The sequence below is a fragment of the Chlamydotis macqueenii genome, chromosome 3 (genome assembly GCF_036417535.1).
Source record: "Chlamydotis macqueenii isolate bChlMac1 chromosome 3, bChlMac1.mat, whole genome shotgun sequence".
NCBI classification, from domain to species: Eukaryota; Metazoa; Chordata; class Aves; order Otidiformes; family Otididae; genus Chlamydotis; species Chlamydotis macqueenii.
The window spans coordinates 114,896,314-114,915,296 of NC_141558.1; the positions used below are offsets into that span (position 1 = coordinate 114,896,314).

Below are 18,983 nucleotides of genomic sequence, written 5' to 3' on the forward strand. Positions count from 1 at the left end.
CCAAGGTAGCAGAGCCGTTTAATATGTTCTTTCAAATCTTACAGATTTGAGCTTTACAAGCTCATCTTCATACAAAAATTGCTGTGGAAGGGTGCTGTAGGTTAGATGTTTATGTCAATTTTAAAAAGGCAGAAATAACGAAGCTTATTTTCTTATCTTACAATGCATGTATCATATTATACCTTAGAAATAGAAGAGGGGAAAACAGAAGTATCGGTTATTTTTTAAAATTGAGGGGGGAGGTGTGTTTGTTTGTTAATACTCACACAGAAAGCTTCTCTTCAGCCATTTTATTGCACTACACAATCATTCTGATTTCATAAAAGTCTGAAAACATTCAGCACTCTGCTCTTGCAGAACACACGTTCTTCTGTGTCAGGAGAAGAGTTACACAGAAACATACAGCACATGTTCACCTGATGTATCTTGTAGTGGCTGTTAACACAGTAATGTTCACTGTTACAGTATAACGCTCTTGAACAAATCACCCATTTCTCATATATGAAGTTTAACGAAAGACAAATTTGTAAAACAGGAGTTGGATTTTAAGTATTGTAATAAGGATATTTTCTTAAATCAAACCTGCATTTCAAATAAAATCTCAAAGAACAATAAATACAGAGCTGCAAAGCAGAAAATTAAGTCAATTTCAATAAGGTCTCATTTCTTAGAGCTACGAAAGTGTGTTGTCTCAACCTGAAGGTTCCCAACTTTTTGGAAACATTTCTCCACTTTAAATTCCTCAAATGAACTACAATGCTAAAAGCACAACTCATCATTTCTCATGAAAGATTTCTGGTTTTAAATGTGTGGGTCCAACATCACTAAGTTTAGAAGGAAAACCTGCGTAACGTCAATATGAAATACTCTTCCCGCTCCACAGGGACGACGAAGTACATGCTAATCTTACACGGTGTCGCTAGGGCTAGCAGGCCTACAGGATGAACCAAGCGGCACACCACGTGTCAGTTTGTCCTGCGGCAGCTTAAAGCAAGCCTGAGGGCATCGCGAGTTTCTGAAAGGGAGTCTCACCCCTCAGTCAGCGACGGTGCCCGCAGCGCATCGACTGCCGCTTTAGGCTGCAGTTCAGCGTGCTTTACTGCTGCAGCTCCATCAGTCCGTTCCAGATGTAACATCTATGTCTCAAAGTTTGTCACATGGTCTGAAGCTGATAAACTCTTGAACCTTTTTTCAGAAGATAACCCTGATCGTTTAGGGATCCAATAAAGCTTTCAAAATCAGATACCTGGGAAAAGAAAAAGGCAGGCAAAAGTAAATATCAAATTAGAAGAATGACATTTTATCTGACGTAAAGCAACACAAGCAGTTTCAAAGAACTTAGTGAGATAAAGTGAGCTAAGAATAGGTTAGTTTCCTTAGCAAATGGCTGACCTGGAGGTGGCATACAGTCAGTTGCACCCTTTTGTTCTTTACTCCCACGCTGTTCATACTGTGGTGTTACATAGAACAGGTGTTCTGCACTTTGTGACATGCAGAAAGTATACGGTTACATATGTATAAATCCAAGTCCTGGAACACAAGTATCTGCCAAAAAAAGTCTGATTTCTAGAAGTCTCTCTGATTTCCAAGTATTTGTTACAGGTATAAAACTTCTGAATGGGCAAAAAAAAAATATTCTATATATAAAGGGAAAATTAGAATTAATTGAATTAGCTTTAAGTAACTAATCACTGAATGAATGATCATGTGAAAATAGAGCTGGCAATAACACGTTCTGTCAGGCAGGATTCACACCAAATCCAATCTTACATATGGTCCCCATTTGAACAAGTTTGGCAACTGAAGCCATCTTGCTCCAGGAGGCCCAAGTACCAACCAGGTAACAGGAAGAACAGCATGACTGCCCATAATAAGTTCCATAAAGAGAAATTAATTATCGCTACTTTTCACTCCTTAACGGAAATCCAGTTTTAAGTTTTAAATTGGCATTTAAAGCTTTTTATCATGAAGCAAAAAGTAGAATTAGCTATTGATATTTTTGTTTGGCTGAAGTCCCCCACAAGTACAGAATGCAATTCCATCACAGGATAAAGCACATTGTGTGTAGGCCACGTGTCCTACATCAAGTTACAACAGCAGGACACCTGAAGCAAGAATGAAAACCCTAAAGGCATAATTGGGCCAGAGAAGGCCAAGCAGAAACGTCACTGCACTGCTGAAACAGAACAGAGACACCACAACAGTCTAAATTTGGGAATTAAAATAGGTGCGTCCCCTGGGGAGCCAGAGGGAGTAAAGTATACTGAAACCAAAATTGGCTTTCACAAAGCAAAGCAGGATCTTGTTAAGGACCAGCTTCAGAAGCAGACCCAACTGCTACTAGTGCAAGGGGTTGTTGCTGTCCAACAGCTAGTAAGATCAGTAAAGCTTACAAACAAAGGCAATTCAGGAAGAGTGCTCAGCCTAAAAGCAGCAAGCGCTGCTTATTTCTGTTGATTTCAGAGACAAAACAGATATGCCTTTTCCAATTTTCATGTTACAATAAATAGTTTTAACTGGTCTTGTAGTTTGTTGTTGAAAAAACGCTGGATTTCCAAACTTACTCGTATTTGTAGCTCCTTCGCAATCTGTCGAAGCTGTTGCAAGTCAAAGAGATTGTTGTAAGTTCTCTCTGCAATACTGTTGAGGGCAGAAATAAATCTTTTTGCTTGTGACCGATTGCTCATCCCAGACCCATGCTGTGAACGCTCAAAGTCCAGTTTTCCGAATTCATCTGAGTAGGTTCCCAGCATGCTAAAAATATATTGAAAAGATCGACAGGAGGTAAAAGCAGGAGTGCATTATTTTGCTTCCTGAAACACAACTGCTGAGAAAGAAAGTTATCAGAAGCCGCATAGGAAACCATCCCCTAGGAAGAAAGTCACTATCTAGGGAATTTAGACTAAGCATCTGCCCAAGTCACTTCTGAACTGAAATTGTTCAACCACAACAGAGAGTAATCACGCAAGAGAAAAACCTTTGGCAGTGCCTCACGTCTAAATTACAGAGCACTGATACTCATAACCAGCAAGCCAGCTGCATCCTGGGCTGCATTAAGAGGAGCATGGCCAGCAGGTTGAGGGAGGTGACTCTGTCCCTCTACTCTGCCCTGGTGAGACCCCACCTGGAGTACTACATCCAGTTCTGGAGCCCTCAACATAAGAAGGACAGGGACCAATTGAAGAGGGTCCAGAGGAGGGCTACGAAGATGATCAGAGGGCTGGAGCACCTCTCCTGTGAGGACAGGCTGAGAGAGTTGGGGCTGGAGTAGAGGAAGATCTAGGGAGACCTGATAGTGGTCTTCCAGTACCTAAAGGGGGCCTGTTGTGATAGGACGAGGGGTAATGGTTTCAAAATAGAGGGAGGTAGATTCAGATTAGATGTTAGGAAAAAAATTTTTACAGTGAGGGTGGTTGAACACTGGAACAGGTTGCCCAGGAAGACGGTAGGTGCCCCATCCCTGGAAATGTTCAAGGCCAGGTTGGACGGGGCTCTGAGCAACCTGATCTGGTTGGAGATGTCCCTGCTCCTTGTAGGGGGGTTGGACTAGATGACCTTTGAAGGTCCCTTCCAACCCAACCTATTCTATGATTCTATAACCACTATGATGATACAGCTCAAAGGTCTAAGTGATCGTATTCAACTTAGGGCTGCTGTCAGATTTTAAAGAAGACGGAACAAATCTGAATATTGGTATCATGGGCCTAGGCCTGATAAAGTCATTTCTTCACTGTGTTTGCATACCTGTATTAAAAAAAGCTGTGCAATGAATAGCACCCTGATGCTTTGTTTATTTTTAAAGCAGTGTGTATTACCTGTATTTCATTATTTCTATTACATCCTCAGCATCCTCCTTGGTAGATTTCTCCCTTAATTCCAGCCTTGATCGTGCCTTAAAACAAAACAAACAAAAAAAAAACCCACAAAGGTATCTTTAAGATGTATTATATGATGTGGAAAAAGGCTACAATCACCCTACAATAAGCACAGATTTTAGGAGCAGAGATGGAACTTGAGCCTACAGGATTTAGAGGAAGATTCCTCTATTTTTTCGATAGCATTTCAACATCATCTCCTGCATACTCACATTTTTAGTGTTGTAGGTTGGAATTTATTTGCTTTTTAACAGTGTATTCTGAGCAACCTGATCTGGTTGAAGATGTCCCTCCTCCTAGAGGACTAGATGGCCTTTAAAGGTCCCTTCCAACCCAAACCATCCTATGATTCTATCATTCTTGGGAAGCAGCAGAACACAAATAGTATTATTAAGGCATAGCGTTAGGGAAAACAGCAGCAGGTTAAGTTCAAGATGGGCAGCAACTTGTCTCTGCCTGCACCTACTTTTTCTCCTTTTGGGAAAATGTGATAGATTCTCTTTCCACCCCTCAAAGGTGTTTTACTTTATAAGAGGCTTTAAGCAACAGTAGCTCTTAAGCATTTGTAACTCTCTTGCATTCTCACTTTTTTTTTTTTAAACACAACAAAAAAGCATAGCAGTGAATAAGCTGTCAAAGATTATAGGATATCACTAGTAGTTTAGGGATATTCTCTTTGCTTTCAATCTCTTAAGTGTTACAGCTTGCATTTACCTCCGTAAGTCGAATCAGTGACTCTAGCTGCCTCGTGGTGATTGGTGTGCTGTCTACTCCTTGGTTCTGTTTCCGGAGCTCAAGGTAGAATTCCTGGAGGACCTGAGCAGCTTCTGGAGATAAACTTGGGTGAACATACTGCCGAGCATATCCGACATACTTCCTCAGCAGCTGATGTGGAATGGCATCAAAGTTTTCTCCTGGTAAGATCTAACCCAATTACAAAAAGCTTAGATTTCTCTCTGTCAGAACCCTATACAATATAAATTTTAACATAAAATCTTCATCTTCTATGCTTTATCTGGTGAAATCTTCACTATAAGTGCTTTTGTGCTTCATATACGAACTGTTTACTTAAAGTCCATACACTATGCTTAGACATGTAATTAAACACACTTGGCCATTTCAGAAAAAGCAGCCAAAGCTTCTCATTTGCAATGATAGGAAGGGCCAAATATTATTTAACTTTATCAAGAATTCTTTCTCAAAAAGAGAAAATCTGATTTCCTAATTGTTATATCTCCACAAAAGATTAAACCATCACTGCTGATATTCCATTTCCAAAAGTGCATGGATTTAGCTCCAGTAGAGAATATTTCTCCCAAGACCGGGCATTTGACAATATCAGCCCTCAAACTGATCACTTCGGTTTAATAAGGAATTTGCTTCCTCTCTTATAATGCCAAAATTTGCCATGAGTTGCAGATGCCCAAGGATTTGGTTACACACTGCCTTATTCTGATTCAATACTTCACAGCACATCATGTTATATCAAATTATTATATCCAGTCTAGTTCTGTAGCTCTTTATTGAAATCTAACACAGCAAATTTGCTATAGAGCATCTCATGCAAAGTGTCTTCTCACTACCACAACCAAAAAAAAACCCAAAAAAACAACCCCCACAAAAAAACCACACCAGCTCAGCTAATAGTAAGTTCTCTTCTGTGTGGAGAGGACGATGGCTTGAAACACATCTTTAGCATCTCTTTAGCAGGGCAGGTAATGTTAGCTACAACGGACAATTGGTAGAAGCTGGTGGCTGGAACCTTAAATGCTTCCTCTTTAATTCAGAGCCAATTATCATGAGAAAAATGTGAGTGGGAGACTGAGGACCCTGAAGTCAGGGTTGCCAGGTCCCAATGCAAGGAACACCACAGGAAGGGGCATAGCAGCAGTCATAGGACAAAGCCTACCTTAAGTCTTTCAAGCAGCGGTTGATCCGGAACAACTTCGAGAACAGAGCGATCCTGTGTACGAGTCACAACAGCACTGCTGCAGGCTGCCCGCTTTCCAGCTCGGATCGCCATCACATGCTCGGACAGCAAGTGATCGTGATCTTCATTTGGGGTGTCCAGCAAAATGAAAACTAAATCAAATCTTGACAGTAAGGCACTCCCCATTCTAGAGTAAGGGCAAGAAAACCACATAATGCTTGTAAAAAAGTGGAAAAACTACAGCAATGCTGCTCCACTTCAAAGACATTTTAAAAAAAAATATTGTCCCATTCATTCAGAATAGAGTAGAACAGCAATTTCTCTCTCAAAAGCCATGAAAAATTATTACCGTAAGTTTGAGTTCAAGCTCCAGGAAATTAGAAAGCAATTACATACAAACTACAAGACTGCTAGAAGCACCCACTCCTGAATGTGAACTATGTAAGCAGCATTTCAGAAAGTGCTCACTTTAAGTTCTCAGACACTGTTTTGGCTTTATTGTAGTGTCCTCCAACTGGGTTTGCTGCAGCAACAATAGACGTCCGAGCTGGCAAACTGCAGACAATGCCAGCCTTGGCAAGGCTGATGCTTTGCTGTTCCATGGCTTCCAACAAAGCCTGATGCTGGTTTCCCATCTTATCAAATTCATCTATTCCACAAATACCTGGAATTAACACAAGACAACAACTTATCAGACAACAAGTTAACTGATGGATAAGTGTATGCTACCATCTAGTGCTGACAGGCTGTATGTTACAATCCATCAGAAATCCAACCTAACATCTTAGGGACTGCAGGAGACATCACACCAAGTCTCCATTTCAGCCAGGTTTGTTTTAATTTCATGGTGCCGCAGCTGAACCATTCTGAAGTTGGCCTGACTTGTGGAAGCAGTGTCTTGATTACAAAATTGACAAAACAAGCTTTTTAACAATAGAAAGAGACAACAATCTCATAAGCCAGCTATTTTTCAGAAACAGTGAGTCCAGCAGCTGCCATTAATTCAGAGATTTCTCAACAAGGAAATCCTAGTTCTTCAACGCATTAAGTAAGGCTGGTATGTGAATTGCAGAACTCCCGTTTCCTTCACATCTTAAGCCCTAGGGAACCAGAAACCACCTCCAGAGAAATCACTGGAGAAGCTCAGAACTTTCTAAGGTGTGGAAAGCCAACACTTGAGTTTACATTTTTAGTCTGCAGTTACACAAGCACTGTAGTTAGTCTTAGACTCATCAGCACACACACCCCTGCCCCCCACATACCATCATACAAACCCTGCAGCATTAGACATAGTACCTTGATCTCCAAGCACTAAAGCACCAGCTTCCAAGGCAAAATCTCCAGAAGCGCCGTCTCTAGACAGTGTAACAGTCAGGCCAGAGCTGGTGGAAGTATTGCCACAAACATACACACCTCGAGGAGCAATGTTACACACTGCCTAGAAGACAAATAAATACTTTTTCCCTCCCCGAGGTGAAGAATTTCATAAGCCTTATTCTAGAGAAACAATTCAAAGTAAACACAAATTTATTTCTATTTAACATGGCACAACAGTAAAGTTATAACTCCTTGCAACCCCAAGACACATACTTCTGCAAAACACTATTAATAACTTTGGTCACAATACTTGTGGCACAAGTCTACTGTGTTATCAAACCTGCTATGGCTTTGGGGACAGCACTTACATTTCAAAGTATGTTGAAATGCTTGGGGACATGGTATCCACCATGGATCTATAGCTTCTGTATCTTCAGACCCCAAAGTCTATTTAGACTAACATCTTGTCCTAGTGCCCAGCACAAGCTGCTTCAGAGGAAGCATGCATAGTTCTCACAGCTAGAGGACAAAGGACAATCCTAGTCTTCTCCATGCCTCTAGTATCAAGAAAGCAGCCTACAATTTGAAATGTGAACTAGAAGAGCAAAGCGTGGCAAGCTTGAACACAGACACACTGCAGTTAAATTTGCCTAGAATACAATTAGAACTGGATTTTCCCTGTAAATCTCTATAGTTACTGGTGCCTCTGTTTTAAATAAAACGTAACACCCAAAGCATATTTGTTCAGTACCAGCTATGTGACTGGCACTGAGTATTGAATAAAAAAACCCACAAACCCAACAAGAAGAAAATAGCTCCTACACAGCTTTGATTTTCTCCTTGGCAATTTTTTTCTGTGACAGTGATGACTGAGGGGAGCCTTGTCTCAGGGTCTCATCTGAAGAACAGATTACTAGCTTTTCCATTATTTAGTAGTGATGTGAAAAAAAAATAAGTAGTTTTTTACTGTATGGTAGAGAGTCCCTATTTATAAAAAAAATAATTTAAAAATTTGCTTGCTGAGATGCTTGCATACAAATCCATCACTTCGGTTAAGTTATTGCAAGTCATATCCTAACATAACATGTCCACATTAGAAAGACTCAGATTTTTTAAAAGAGGTATGCAATGCTGCAGGTCTAAGCAAACTCTGTCCATCTTTCACTTCACTGTAACCACAGGAAAAGACTTTAAAACCATGCAGTTTAAGAGGAAAAAAATTGCATTACTAACTGATTTTGTCACAGTCATGCAGAAATGCCCATCAAGATTAAAACCCAAATGCAGCAGCAGGTCCCTTTCCCAAAAAGCCGAGATCTGTGCTAGGAACATAGAAATAGGGTAAGAGAATGGAAGTAAACCTCACAGAAGGTGAGTGACATGGTATTTAAAGTTGCATTAGTTCCAAGAGCATACTTATTTTATTTGACAGTGGATCACCTAAATGAAGATAGGAAGGAGTAAAACTCCTCACCAGGGAAAACGATTGGTGAAAATAAACTATTTAAGGGCAGGATAGCAACCCTATACTTGAAAGCCTACAGGCTTGACCAAGTGTACCTACTTTGGTAAGTGTTTTAACAGGCTGGATCACTTCTGCAAGGCTTTCTGGAAGCAGAGGACAGCAGGGCAGTCCTTTGGGTACTATCCTGTATTTGATACATCCTACATGAAAATACAGCTCCAGCCAGGTTCAAGCAACCCTTTGGTCTTAGCACAGCTATCCTACCATGCTTACAAGAAGTCAAGATAGCAAGGAATTAAAGAAAAATACAATCAGACAGTAGAAATATATCAACCCATACTTGCAACATTTGACTTTTTCCTAATCCTGGATCTCCAACAACCAGAACATGTGGATCTCCTCGCACCGGGATTCTGTTCTTGTCATCTACAAACTTCTGACATCCTCCAAATAACACCAGAGCCAAACCTGCCTTTACAATCTGTAGTGGCACATACCAACATTAATAAGTATTTGATCGTGGTGACCAATGCTGACAGCTCTCTAGAACTGGCTGTAATAACCCTTTCCTTCGGATAGCTGAACTTAACAGTATAAGGCTGCCGTCTCCTTGTCACTGAAAGCAAATGTGAATCACAGTCACCAGTAAATACTTCCCTTCCCCTTCCTCCCACCCCAGATAAGCTTTATAAATCTTTTAGGAGTTTACTGTGGCATAAACATTTCAAACTGAAGTTGCAAGCAGAGCCGTTAAGTCACTTACCTCATGGCCATAGATTGCAGGACAGAGCGAGCTGAAAAACAAAGAACACTAACATAAGGGGAAATAAATCTTGTATTACTATTAAATAATCACTTGTTCTGTCTATCTCATGATACAATACCTCTTTAAGCACATAAAACTTTGGTTAGCTGTTGCTGAATTTCCAACAAAATCAGTTTAAATCAGCAGCATCAAATTTATTGAAATTTTCAGATAACCAGATACGCTTGAAATAAGAAGCGCCTTTCACCTGAGTTCATACAAACAGAGGAGAACCAGTTTCCCAATGGTTTCTGCACCCATTCTTATCGTAACCAAGTAACTACCTGTAACCCTCCTTTTAAACGTGCTAGTTTTGTGTTCTTTGACTCCAGTGAGAGGGCCTGAGGGACACCCCAGCTAGAAGAGTACTTCTCAGGCTGAACTGAGGGTCTTTCACACCCTCTGCTTAGTTCTCACATCTCTTTCCTCTGCTGTAGAAAATTAGAGTGGAGAACAAAACAATACTTGTGAGTGGAATTTACTCAATGAGGAGGAAAATTAATTAATTGGGTTTTTTTTACCCATAGCTTTCTGTTTCAGGGTAGAACTAAAGTAATCCTAACTTCCCTGTATCCTTAAATCCCTCCCAGAGCCCTAACACCACCCCCCACTGCAATACTTCAAATTTCTCCCAAGCCTGTTGTCCACTAAAGTTTGTTAAATCTCTGTGGTATCTATTGCACAAGCCTTAGACATTTCATAGTTTTAAGATTGGCTGTCACAGTTGTCTGACATTGGTCATGCCAATTCAGAAGTCTAATCCTAGACCTAGTCTAGGTCTCGCACAACTTACTTCACAATGAGCCTGAACAGATTTTCCTCAGCTTGAATTTCTTGAACAGCATAGAGATCTTTAAGTGAAAACTCCATGAATGGTCTTTGAAAAGTCTCTTCATCAAAATTCTTTGGTTTTTGTCCTTTACTGTTGCTGACAGAATTTGCCTCAATGTACAGCAAGAACATACACTTGTCATTCTTATTTTTAGAAGCTCCTGTTAGAAAAATTGAGAAAGGATGAAGGATTTTTTTTTCTATCATTAAGTACTGATGTTATTTACAAATAGCATAAGGTAATTCAGAATATTAAGTACAGCCATGTGCAAAATGTTCATATTTAAGTAATTGAACAGCTGCGTTTTCAAAAACTGATGCAAGTAAGTAAATTTCTAGCTATATTTGCTCTTTGCGTTCCCACCATTTAGGTATACAATAAAATATTTTGCTGGATTAGGATAGTGTATGTATATAGAGAGAATTTTCTCCTAAAATAAATGAAGTTATCCAGGAATTTTAATTTATTTTAAATTTTTATATTCAACTTTTGACTAGAATATATTTCCATTCAATATTTAGAGGAGAAAAATCCATAGTGCAGAAGAATTAAGCATGTAGCTTAATAATTAATCATTTTCTATAACCCCCCAATGATTACTGAGCAGAAAATGTGGTCTTAGGGTAAATCAGTACTGCAGTTCTCTGCAAGATATTCTATTACAGCTTCACTTTGGCGAAAAAAAAATAAATAAAAAGAGTTGTAAAATTTCTCCAAGGAGGACTAAGTGAAGACAGATAACACTCCTTCACAATAGTGTGACAGTTTTCCTGTTGTTTGAAGGAGATATTAAAGGGAAAAGTTTAAGCAAATAATGAGTCTCAGAGAGACTTCAGGAAATAAGGATGTCCCCTTACATCAGTGGTCCAGAGAAGGCTTTCAGGTGACATACTAAACCATCAGATGTCAGACTGGCACTTTGGATTCAGGACCATAGTTGGTCAGTGGGTTGCAAAATCCTCTCTCTATAAGTAGACGTTAGAGACAGTGCTCCTCTTGGAGAGCACTGCTTCTGGCCTTTTCAAAATAACTCCTTGTTATAAAACTTCGGGAACTTCTGAAGAAATAAACACTTACTGCATTTATAACTCCAAGAGCTCAGATTAAGGGAGATGGCCGTTGTTCTTGTGTAATCACTAGAAAAATCCCCACCCTATGTAAAGTGTGTTCTCAGATGATGTGTTTTACCTTCCTCAGTGCTCGACACCTTTACTATCCCTGTAATTGTGACCATATCTCCTGGGACACAGCTGTCCACAAGATCTTGAACCAGTTCACATTCGATTGTGCGAGGGATTCGGCCTGCTTCTCGCTGATCATCTGACATGAGCTCCTGCAGCCTGCAAAAAACGAGGTGAGCGCACTCTCCACGCATAACACTTCCAATTCAGAAGTGGCATACAAGATCTGCAGCTGTGTACTTCCAACCAACTTTTTCCAAATTGAGAAGGAAAACAGTGGAAATGCCCTGAAAAACACTAGAAACAGCAGTGCTGAATTTGGAGAAACAGACTTTTTCCGTTCAGACTTTAATAAATGGGTAAACTTTACACATAAACCCCAGAAAGACTATAACTATGAACTCCAGAAGTAATAATCAATGTTGAAATTCAGGTTTTCTAGCACTGATGAGCATGGTCATGTAGAAATAAGTACAGTATGTGAAGCAAGACTGATATCATGTACAAAAATTAGGAAGTCAGACATTATAGCCCTGATGAATGCTTAATTTGCATTTTAACCCTAGCAAAGCCCAAGAAATTCCTCAGACTACAACAAGAACAGTAGCTCACTCTTTGTATAGTGGTAAAAGGCTAGCAACTAGCAAGTTCTTTAAAAGGTTACAGTTTTGGCTCCGCACTTACAGCTCTTGATAGTTTTACTTTAAGCTCAGTGAAGCGTTTAAGAAACTGTGATTAACAGCACCCTCTAGAGCTGCTGACAAGAATGTCAGCACTTTTTTTTAAATTACTTATATTACAGAATGTTAATAAAGAAAAACAGATTTAGATGTCACTTTGCACAATAAGACTTTTGATACAGAGCACGTGAACTTACAAAATCTGAGTCTAAGAAGTGGGAAAGAGTAAGCTTTCCTGGTTTTTTTTCCAAGCTGACACCCTTACTGCAGTAAGCTAACAGGATGGACAAGAAAAAAAAAATCTTCTGAAGCTCGAGAAAAGCTGCAAAGAGCACAAACTGAACTCTTCTGAAAGAACTCAGTCATGGTAGGAGGAATTTCCAAGAAGCTATTCTATTGAGTTGGTTTAATATACAAAGTATACTAGTGCTCAGACAGAGCAACTGCTTTGTAACATCAGTTTTGAGGAGTGCTTGCTGCAAAAGAATGAGATTATTGAAAGTACACAATGTAACATGGTATGAGGCATCCTGTCACTTTTGACTACTCTGTTGCATTACATTTTTGTGCAGAAGGAAAGAGATGCTTACTTAATAGACTGCCAGTCCACTGTAGTGGTTAAAGGAGAGCTTCTGTCAGCTGTGAAGGATCGGCCACGGCACTCAGGAACAAGGCACTGTAACAACAGTAGTTCTAATTAATTCTCAACTTTTTTTAAAAAACATAATTTGAAATTGCTTTGCTTTCTTTTTTTAAACCAAATAAGGCAATGCGATTCATTAACACCATTTCAGAAAAAAAAAAAAAGCTAGTTAAATTAGGGCTACAAATTCGCACATACATAATTAAAGAAGAGTTATCAAGCACACACTGAACCTTGACTCCTAGTCGTTAGAGCAAATACAGCTAAATTGATCCCCTTGGTGACCTGGTTTGAGTTTTTTGGGAGTTAAGGGGAGGAGGTACTGGGTGGTTTTTTGTGTAGGGTCTTGGGGGAGAGTGGGGGGTATTTTGTTGTTGTTGATTGTTTTGGGTTTTTTTGTTTTGTTTTGTTTTACTTTTTGGAATACGCGTAGATGTTCCACAGGAGATAATTTTTTCACTCAAGCACATCGGGTAACATAAATGATTGGCACTGTCCTAAATGAAATGAAACAAAGTTCTAAACAAAACCCACAAAAAAAAGCCCAAATCCAATAATGGGAAACCACTGCAGCGAGGAGGAGGAGGCTTTTTAAACTTAAGTGCTGAAAAGGAACAGAAGAAAATTTTTTCTGCATTAGAGGGAGTTTCTATATATTCCTTTCGTTTCAGCAGAATACATTTTTTCTTTTCCAAAAAACAAGGTTATGCAGTAGGACAGTGTTGCATGGTAATTTTTTTCTTTTTTTCCTAATGTGTCAGTTGTTCAGCCTAGCTTTAAATATCAGATTTTATTATTTTTTTTTTTAATACCAGTGGTGTTGCTTTTTTCCAAGTCACTACATATAAGGGAAAAGTATAAAGTTAGGTGGTTTTAACTTACCTTAGTTGGAAGAGTATATTTCCCATCAGGCAGAGGAACACTCTGCACATCTCCACATGTGCCACATACAAAAGCTAGCTTAGTGCAGAGAGGCTTAATGTTACTGACACGCACAACGGTACCACGCAAGGCAATGTATTTTCCATAGCAGTTGGCACGAACATTTTTCAGCTGAGTTAGCGGGTCATAGTTGTACACCCTAGACAAAAGTTAAGGGTTAACATTTTGAAAGCTTACCATGCTTAAATAGAGAACGAAAGCAAACAAACACAAACAACAGCAAAAAAAAATGTTTACGCACCGATTATTAACAATAATCCAGAGCAATTATTAGAAAGATTTTGTCTGTGGACCCATGGCAGAGTCCTTGATTCCTGTCCTAGAAAGCAGCATAACATTTAACATTCCCCACGTGTTTATACCTCGACAGCTGTACACTGTGTTTGTATAGTGACACCTCCCTCCTGTAAACAACAGACTAGTCATACCACGGAAATTACTTTATAGTCATCTATAACTGTCTCTTTGAATTAATTTCAGATTAAGACCAGAATTTAGACTTGCAATTCAAAAGGATCAAAGATGCATTATGCCTATGCTCCAAAAGGAATAGTGGATTTTCATATTTCAAGGATATAAGAACCTGTCATCAGGTACAACACATGACAAAGAATAGCCAGCTAAATCACTCAGAATAACAAATTTTAAACAGAATCATTTATCAGGGAGCTCACCTCATGAGACTGTCTAGTCCAACCCTCTGCTCAAGCAGAGTCAGCTAGAGGAAGCTGCCCAGGTCCATGTTCAGCTGAGTTTTGAATACGTTTGCAGATGGAGACTACACAACCTCTCTGGGCAACCTGTGCCAGTGTTTGACCATTCTTACAGCAAAAGAGCATTTTCTTCTGTTCACATTAAAATTTTAGGTATTTTAATTTGTACCCACTGTCCCTTGTCCCGTCACTGGGCACCGATGAAAAGAGTCTGGCTCGTGAAAGCCAGGGTTTTCCCTGCTCCTTCTGCTTAGGACCCCGCACACCCCATCTCATTGCTCAACCCTGCCTATGCTGCAGAACCATTTTAGGAGCATGATCTTTTATTGACTTACTGAATACTTTTCTCTACAGGATAACAGTCCATAACTGTCTCTTCGAATCTGAGAGCTTGTATATACCTTTTTCAGCCACAAGTTTTTCCCTAAACACATTCTACTGTGTAATTAAAAGGGTGCAGTTTTATAATAACGTAAAACTTAAAAATGTATCGTAGTGTGACAAACTCACAAATTAAATCCACCTGCCATGCCAGAACATGATGCTTTCTCATAGCAAACCAGTACCAGCAGGAAAAAAAGAAAAAAACCTGAACCAAACCAAATTCAAATAAGGCTTCTACTCCCAGTCCCCCTCAAACCCCTGAAGTCTGAGATGCCATTAATTCTGACAAAGAAAAAAAAAAAAAGTGCTAAGGGTTTGTTTCATTAAGAACTCAAAGGAAGTCACATTTTTAAAATAACAGTAATTATGATTCTTGTAAGTGCATGCTTGTTCATAATTAGTGTACCCTCAGCTTCTTCAAATTTAATTTTGATTAATTAGAATTAATAGTCTTGAGACTTTCTACCAGTAATCTGTTAATGGATTTAAGCTAGTATGAAATAACACACCCTCATACACCACTATCAGAGCATCCATACAAGGAATAATAATTATTATTATTATTACGAGCTGTAGTTTATGTCCACACCCTCCGAATCAACTTCCTCACAAAGACAAGCCTTTTGCTACAAAAGACTAGATCATAACGTATTCTTAACTTCTACAGTAAAGAGCAGAAATTTAACTACATTTATCTGGTTTTAATCAATATGTGTTTCACAGAGTAGTTGTTCTACTTATAAGTTTTTTGAGTTACAAGCTGTTTGTTCAGCTTATATGTAGGTCTCATGTTGCTTTTGTCTTCACAATGACAGTCTAGACTTTGTCATCGTGAAGAAAAAAGCAAAACGTACACTGTTTTTCTAGAAACAGCTTCACAGAGTCAAGTCTCTCAATAAAATAAACAAGTAAGCCTTCAGCATCACGCATGGACACTGGCAACCGTTAGACAAGAGGCAAAATAGATCCTCCTGAAAAATTAAACAAAGACTCAAGCAACACCCATTACCTAGCATGAATGAGAGGCACGTTTATTATAGGTTCTCCTTCAAGTGGTAATCCTTCCTGCACCTGCAGCTCTGCAGCATGCCTTTCAAGGTCCTTTGTTAGCACCTAGACAGAACATAAAGTCAGACCAAACATAGTATTCAAGCAACATTGTGGTCATTTAGCGCTTATATTGGTGGCTAACCAATGGGCAGTTGCTCTCTCACCCAATTCCCTTTCTACTTGAGGAGAGAAATTAGGAAAGAAAAGCTCGTGGTTTGAGACAAAAAAAACCCCACCAGATTTAATATAACAATAAAACTAAAACTAATACTAAGAATGATATATATACAGAAATATACACAATTATACTTAGCCCGAATAACAGTCACGAGATACGCACCCCCAGCAGCAGATGCCAGATGGCAGCCACTGCTAGTGCAGCAACTGCCAAGGATGCAACAGTCACCGCAAATGCTGAGAACCACTGGGCACTTGGGGAAATCGGGCAGCAGGAAGAGGCACTGAGGGCAAGTAAGACCCCCAGAGGCAGCGGAGCCCAGGTGGGAGGGCAAAAGAGAGAGCGCGCTTCCTAGCAAGCTTCCCACTTTATATTTAGAGCATGATGTTCATGGCATGCAATAATTCTGTTGGCAAATTTGGGTCAGATATCCTGTCTCCGCTCCTCCCAACCTAAGTGCACCTGCTTACCTATGAAGTGTGGGAAACCAAAGAGGTCCTTAGTTCTCTTAACAAGAATCCAAAACATGAGTATTCATCTCATGCCAGCAGTGGCATGGGATATTAACTCTATCCCAGCCAAATGTAACCATTATCTAGCACCAACTGCGAAAAAAATAGGTGTTAGGGCTATTCTCACACTGACCTAAAATGCAGTTACTAGAAAGTGCAGCTACTTATTAGAAAATGGGTTCTGTCCTAGCCCAAACAAGGACAAACATGGATTCAATTTGCTATTAAATTTAATTACCAGCCCTTACGATCAGACCCACTGCTGAAATCTGAAGAGCCCTCTGCTGCCCAGTGACCTCCATTAAACAGTGTTTTTCTGCTTCTGAACAGTTTAAAGGTAACATAAAATCAACAGGTTTGTTGTAGTTGCTTCTTTTAGTTAAGAAAAAGAACATGTACAATAATCTTTAATGCTGGTCAATGTGTGGTATGTTGACTGAAGCACAAACATCTGAGGACTTGCCTGTCAACAAGCAGTGAAAGGCTCCTTAGAGCCATTGCATAGAGCCAGGAATTACTGAATCTGCTCCCCATTCACCCACCAGCTGTGTGACGTGGGACACCTAACTCCCAGTATATTAATAAAACAGGAATTAGAACTCCCTGTTAAGTAAGTGTTAGAACTAAACTTAGTTTTTGTCAATTACTTTGATGATGAATAAGCAAAATATACCAAGACTAAAGCATTTTCCAAACATGATTTTGTAGGCCATGGCAGAGAGATGGAAGAGTTTGAGTTGTGAATAAACAAATTTCTATAAGACAGAAACCAGAGATTTTGGGTTTATAACATAATTACCTTTAAGTCTCACTGATTCTTTGTGAGGTTTATGCTTCTACGTATTAGAACATCATACTTGCCTGATGAATTGCCAGACCCATACAATGCAGTATTTTCTGAGGCATATCCCTTAATTCAGTTGATATATTTGGTATTGATTTAGTTAATTCTTTGTCTTGTATCAGTTCCTTATAATCCACAAGGATACTTCCTTTTCTTTCTATTTCATCCTGCGAGACATTTTAAGTTATAAAATACACTTCAAATCATAAATGCAACATTCCAAATCACGTCATAAACATTTCATATCTACGACGGAGATTATTTTTGAGGGAGACAATAACATTACAAAATTTGTGTATTGTACCAACAATAGATTGGTTCAGGGGGAAGTGTTTTGTTTTGCTTTTACCTTATCATAAAGTTCAATGCGTTGCATGAAAAACTTTTCAAAGGCTTGAGTCTTCAGGACAAAAGGAGACTTGTTGGCATAAGCTAATTAAAAACACGTTGAATTAGTATCAGACATAACTAATTCCATTTCACAAAATAACATGAAGAGGCAATTTATCTTCCATTATTTTTCTGCATTAGAAAACTGAGGAAGATCATAATCTCTACAGTATAACAGGAATGTTCTAACACCTGTCATAAAACAGAACTTCGTCTAAGATGACATAGGACAAGCACATAGGATCAAGAAAAGTAGGTATATCCCAGTCTTTGACAGGCTGAAGGTTTTATGTGGCTAATTGAAAAGGCTTAAGAAAGACTGTATTTTAACACTATTCAAGATTCCTTTCCAAGGTTTGGAACCCACAGACACTACAGTATGCCACAAACCCAAAATCTCTGCTGTACTCACATTTTTATATAATGAGTATTAATTTCAGTTGCTTTCCATTGAACTTATCCCCCCTTTGCTATGGAACTTATAACCAGCTCTAGAGAAAATAGAATGACATACTTTTTATGTATAATTTTGGTCTAAAAATACCTTCTGAGAAATAAAGTTTCCAGCCCTTATAGGGAATGAACTGGTCCAACGTTGATTGAACTAGTTGAGATCTTACTAAAAAAAAATAAATAAATTAATCAGGGATTAAACCAATGTGGATTCTAAAAAATCCCAAGTTGTATTCTCAGTGATTCTTTTGACCACAGGGAGACAAATAGCTATAATTGCCTCAGCAACAAAGCACTACAGCTTCAGAAAACAGAGAGAGGCACAGGAGCTGACTCACCGGGTTCCGCCATTCTCCTCCACTCTACCTTCTGTCCTCTGCCTCGCCATCCTCCTCGCCAGCCCCGAAAGCCTCTTCCCCGGGCGCAACCCCTGCCTCTGAGGTCCCTGCTCATCTCGCTCTGCTGGTGTCAGTTTGGGGACACGACGTCAAACTAAGCTAAAGAGACAGAAATTTTTACCAGAAGTTATTTAACTTAAAATAGGGTGATTTGCCAGGGGAACGTCACCTGAGGTAACTGCACAGGCCCTGAGGTAACTGCACAGGCCCTGAGGAAGACCAGGCCCTCCCTTCCCACACCCAGGGTCCCCAGAAGCAAAGGGGGGGGCTCCCCACCAAGCGGCCCCAGCCATGAGGGGACGAAACTGCGCCAACCTCCCTCAGCAAGCGAGGGCTTTTGTCCCATAGGGGCTACCATCGCCGCTCCCTGAGGAGACGCGGAAACCCTCAC

General features: G+C 39.6%; 2 protein-coding genes across 7 annotated transcripts in view; both read right to left on the reverse strand.

The window, feature by feature from the left end:
- Positions 1-1,153: 1,153 nt before the first annotated feature.
- On the reverse strand, positions 1,154-18,908 carry MCM8 (minichromosome maintenance 8 homologous recombination repair factor). The gene is made up of 19 exons (XM_086743408.1): positions 18,869-18,908; positions 18,533-18,691; positions 18,286-18,360; positions 17,701-17,783; positions 17,369-17,518; positions 15,777-15,880; positions 13,611-13,809; positions 12,676-12,761; positions 11,413-11,564; positions 10,186-10,384; positions 9,351-9,381; positions 8,928-9,068; positions 7,102-7,243; positions 6,274-6,469; positions 5,785-5,992; positions 4,590-4,799; positions 3,816-3,892; positions 2,565-2,754; positions 1,154-1,246 (listed from the first exon to the last, which is right to left on the reverse strand). The coding sequence occupies exons 2-19, from the start codon at positions 18,645-18,647 to the stop codon at positions 1,154-1,156; spliced, it is 2,451 nt and encodes an 816-aa protein (XP_086599534.1). The 5' UTR covers positions 18,648-18,691; positions 18,869-18,908.
- Positions 6,038-18,983, reverse strand: part of SHLD1 (shieldin complex subunit 1) — a 112,140-nt gene continuing 99,194 nt past the window's right edge. For all 6 annotated transcript variants that reach the window (XM_086743413.1, XM_086743416.1, XM_086743412.1 and 3 more), the window contains one exon: positions 6,038-6,053. The gene's annotated coding sequence lies outside the window, so the exon portion shown is untranslated. The remainder of the gene's footprint in view (positions 6,054-18,983) is intronic.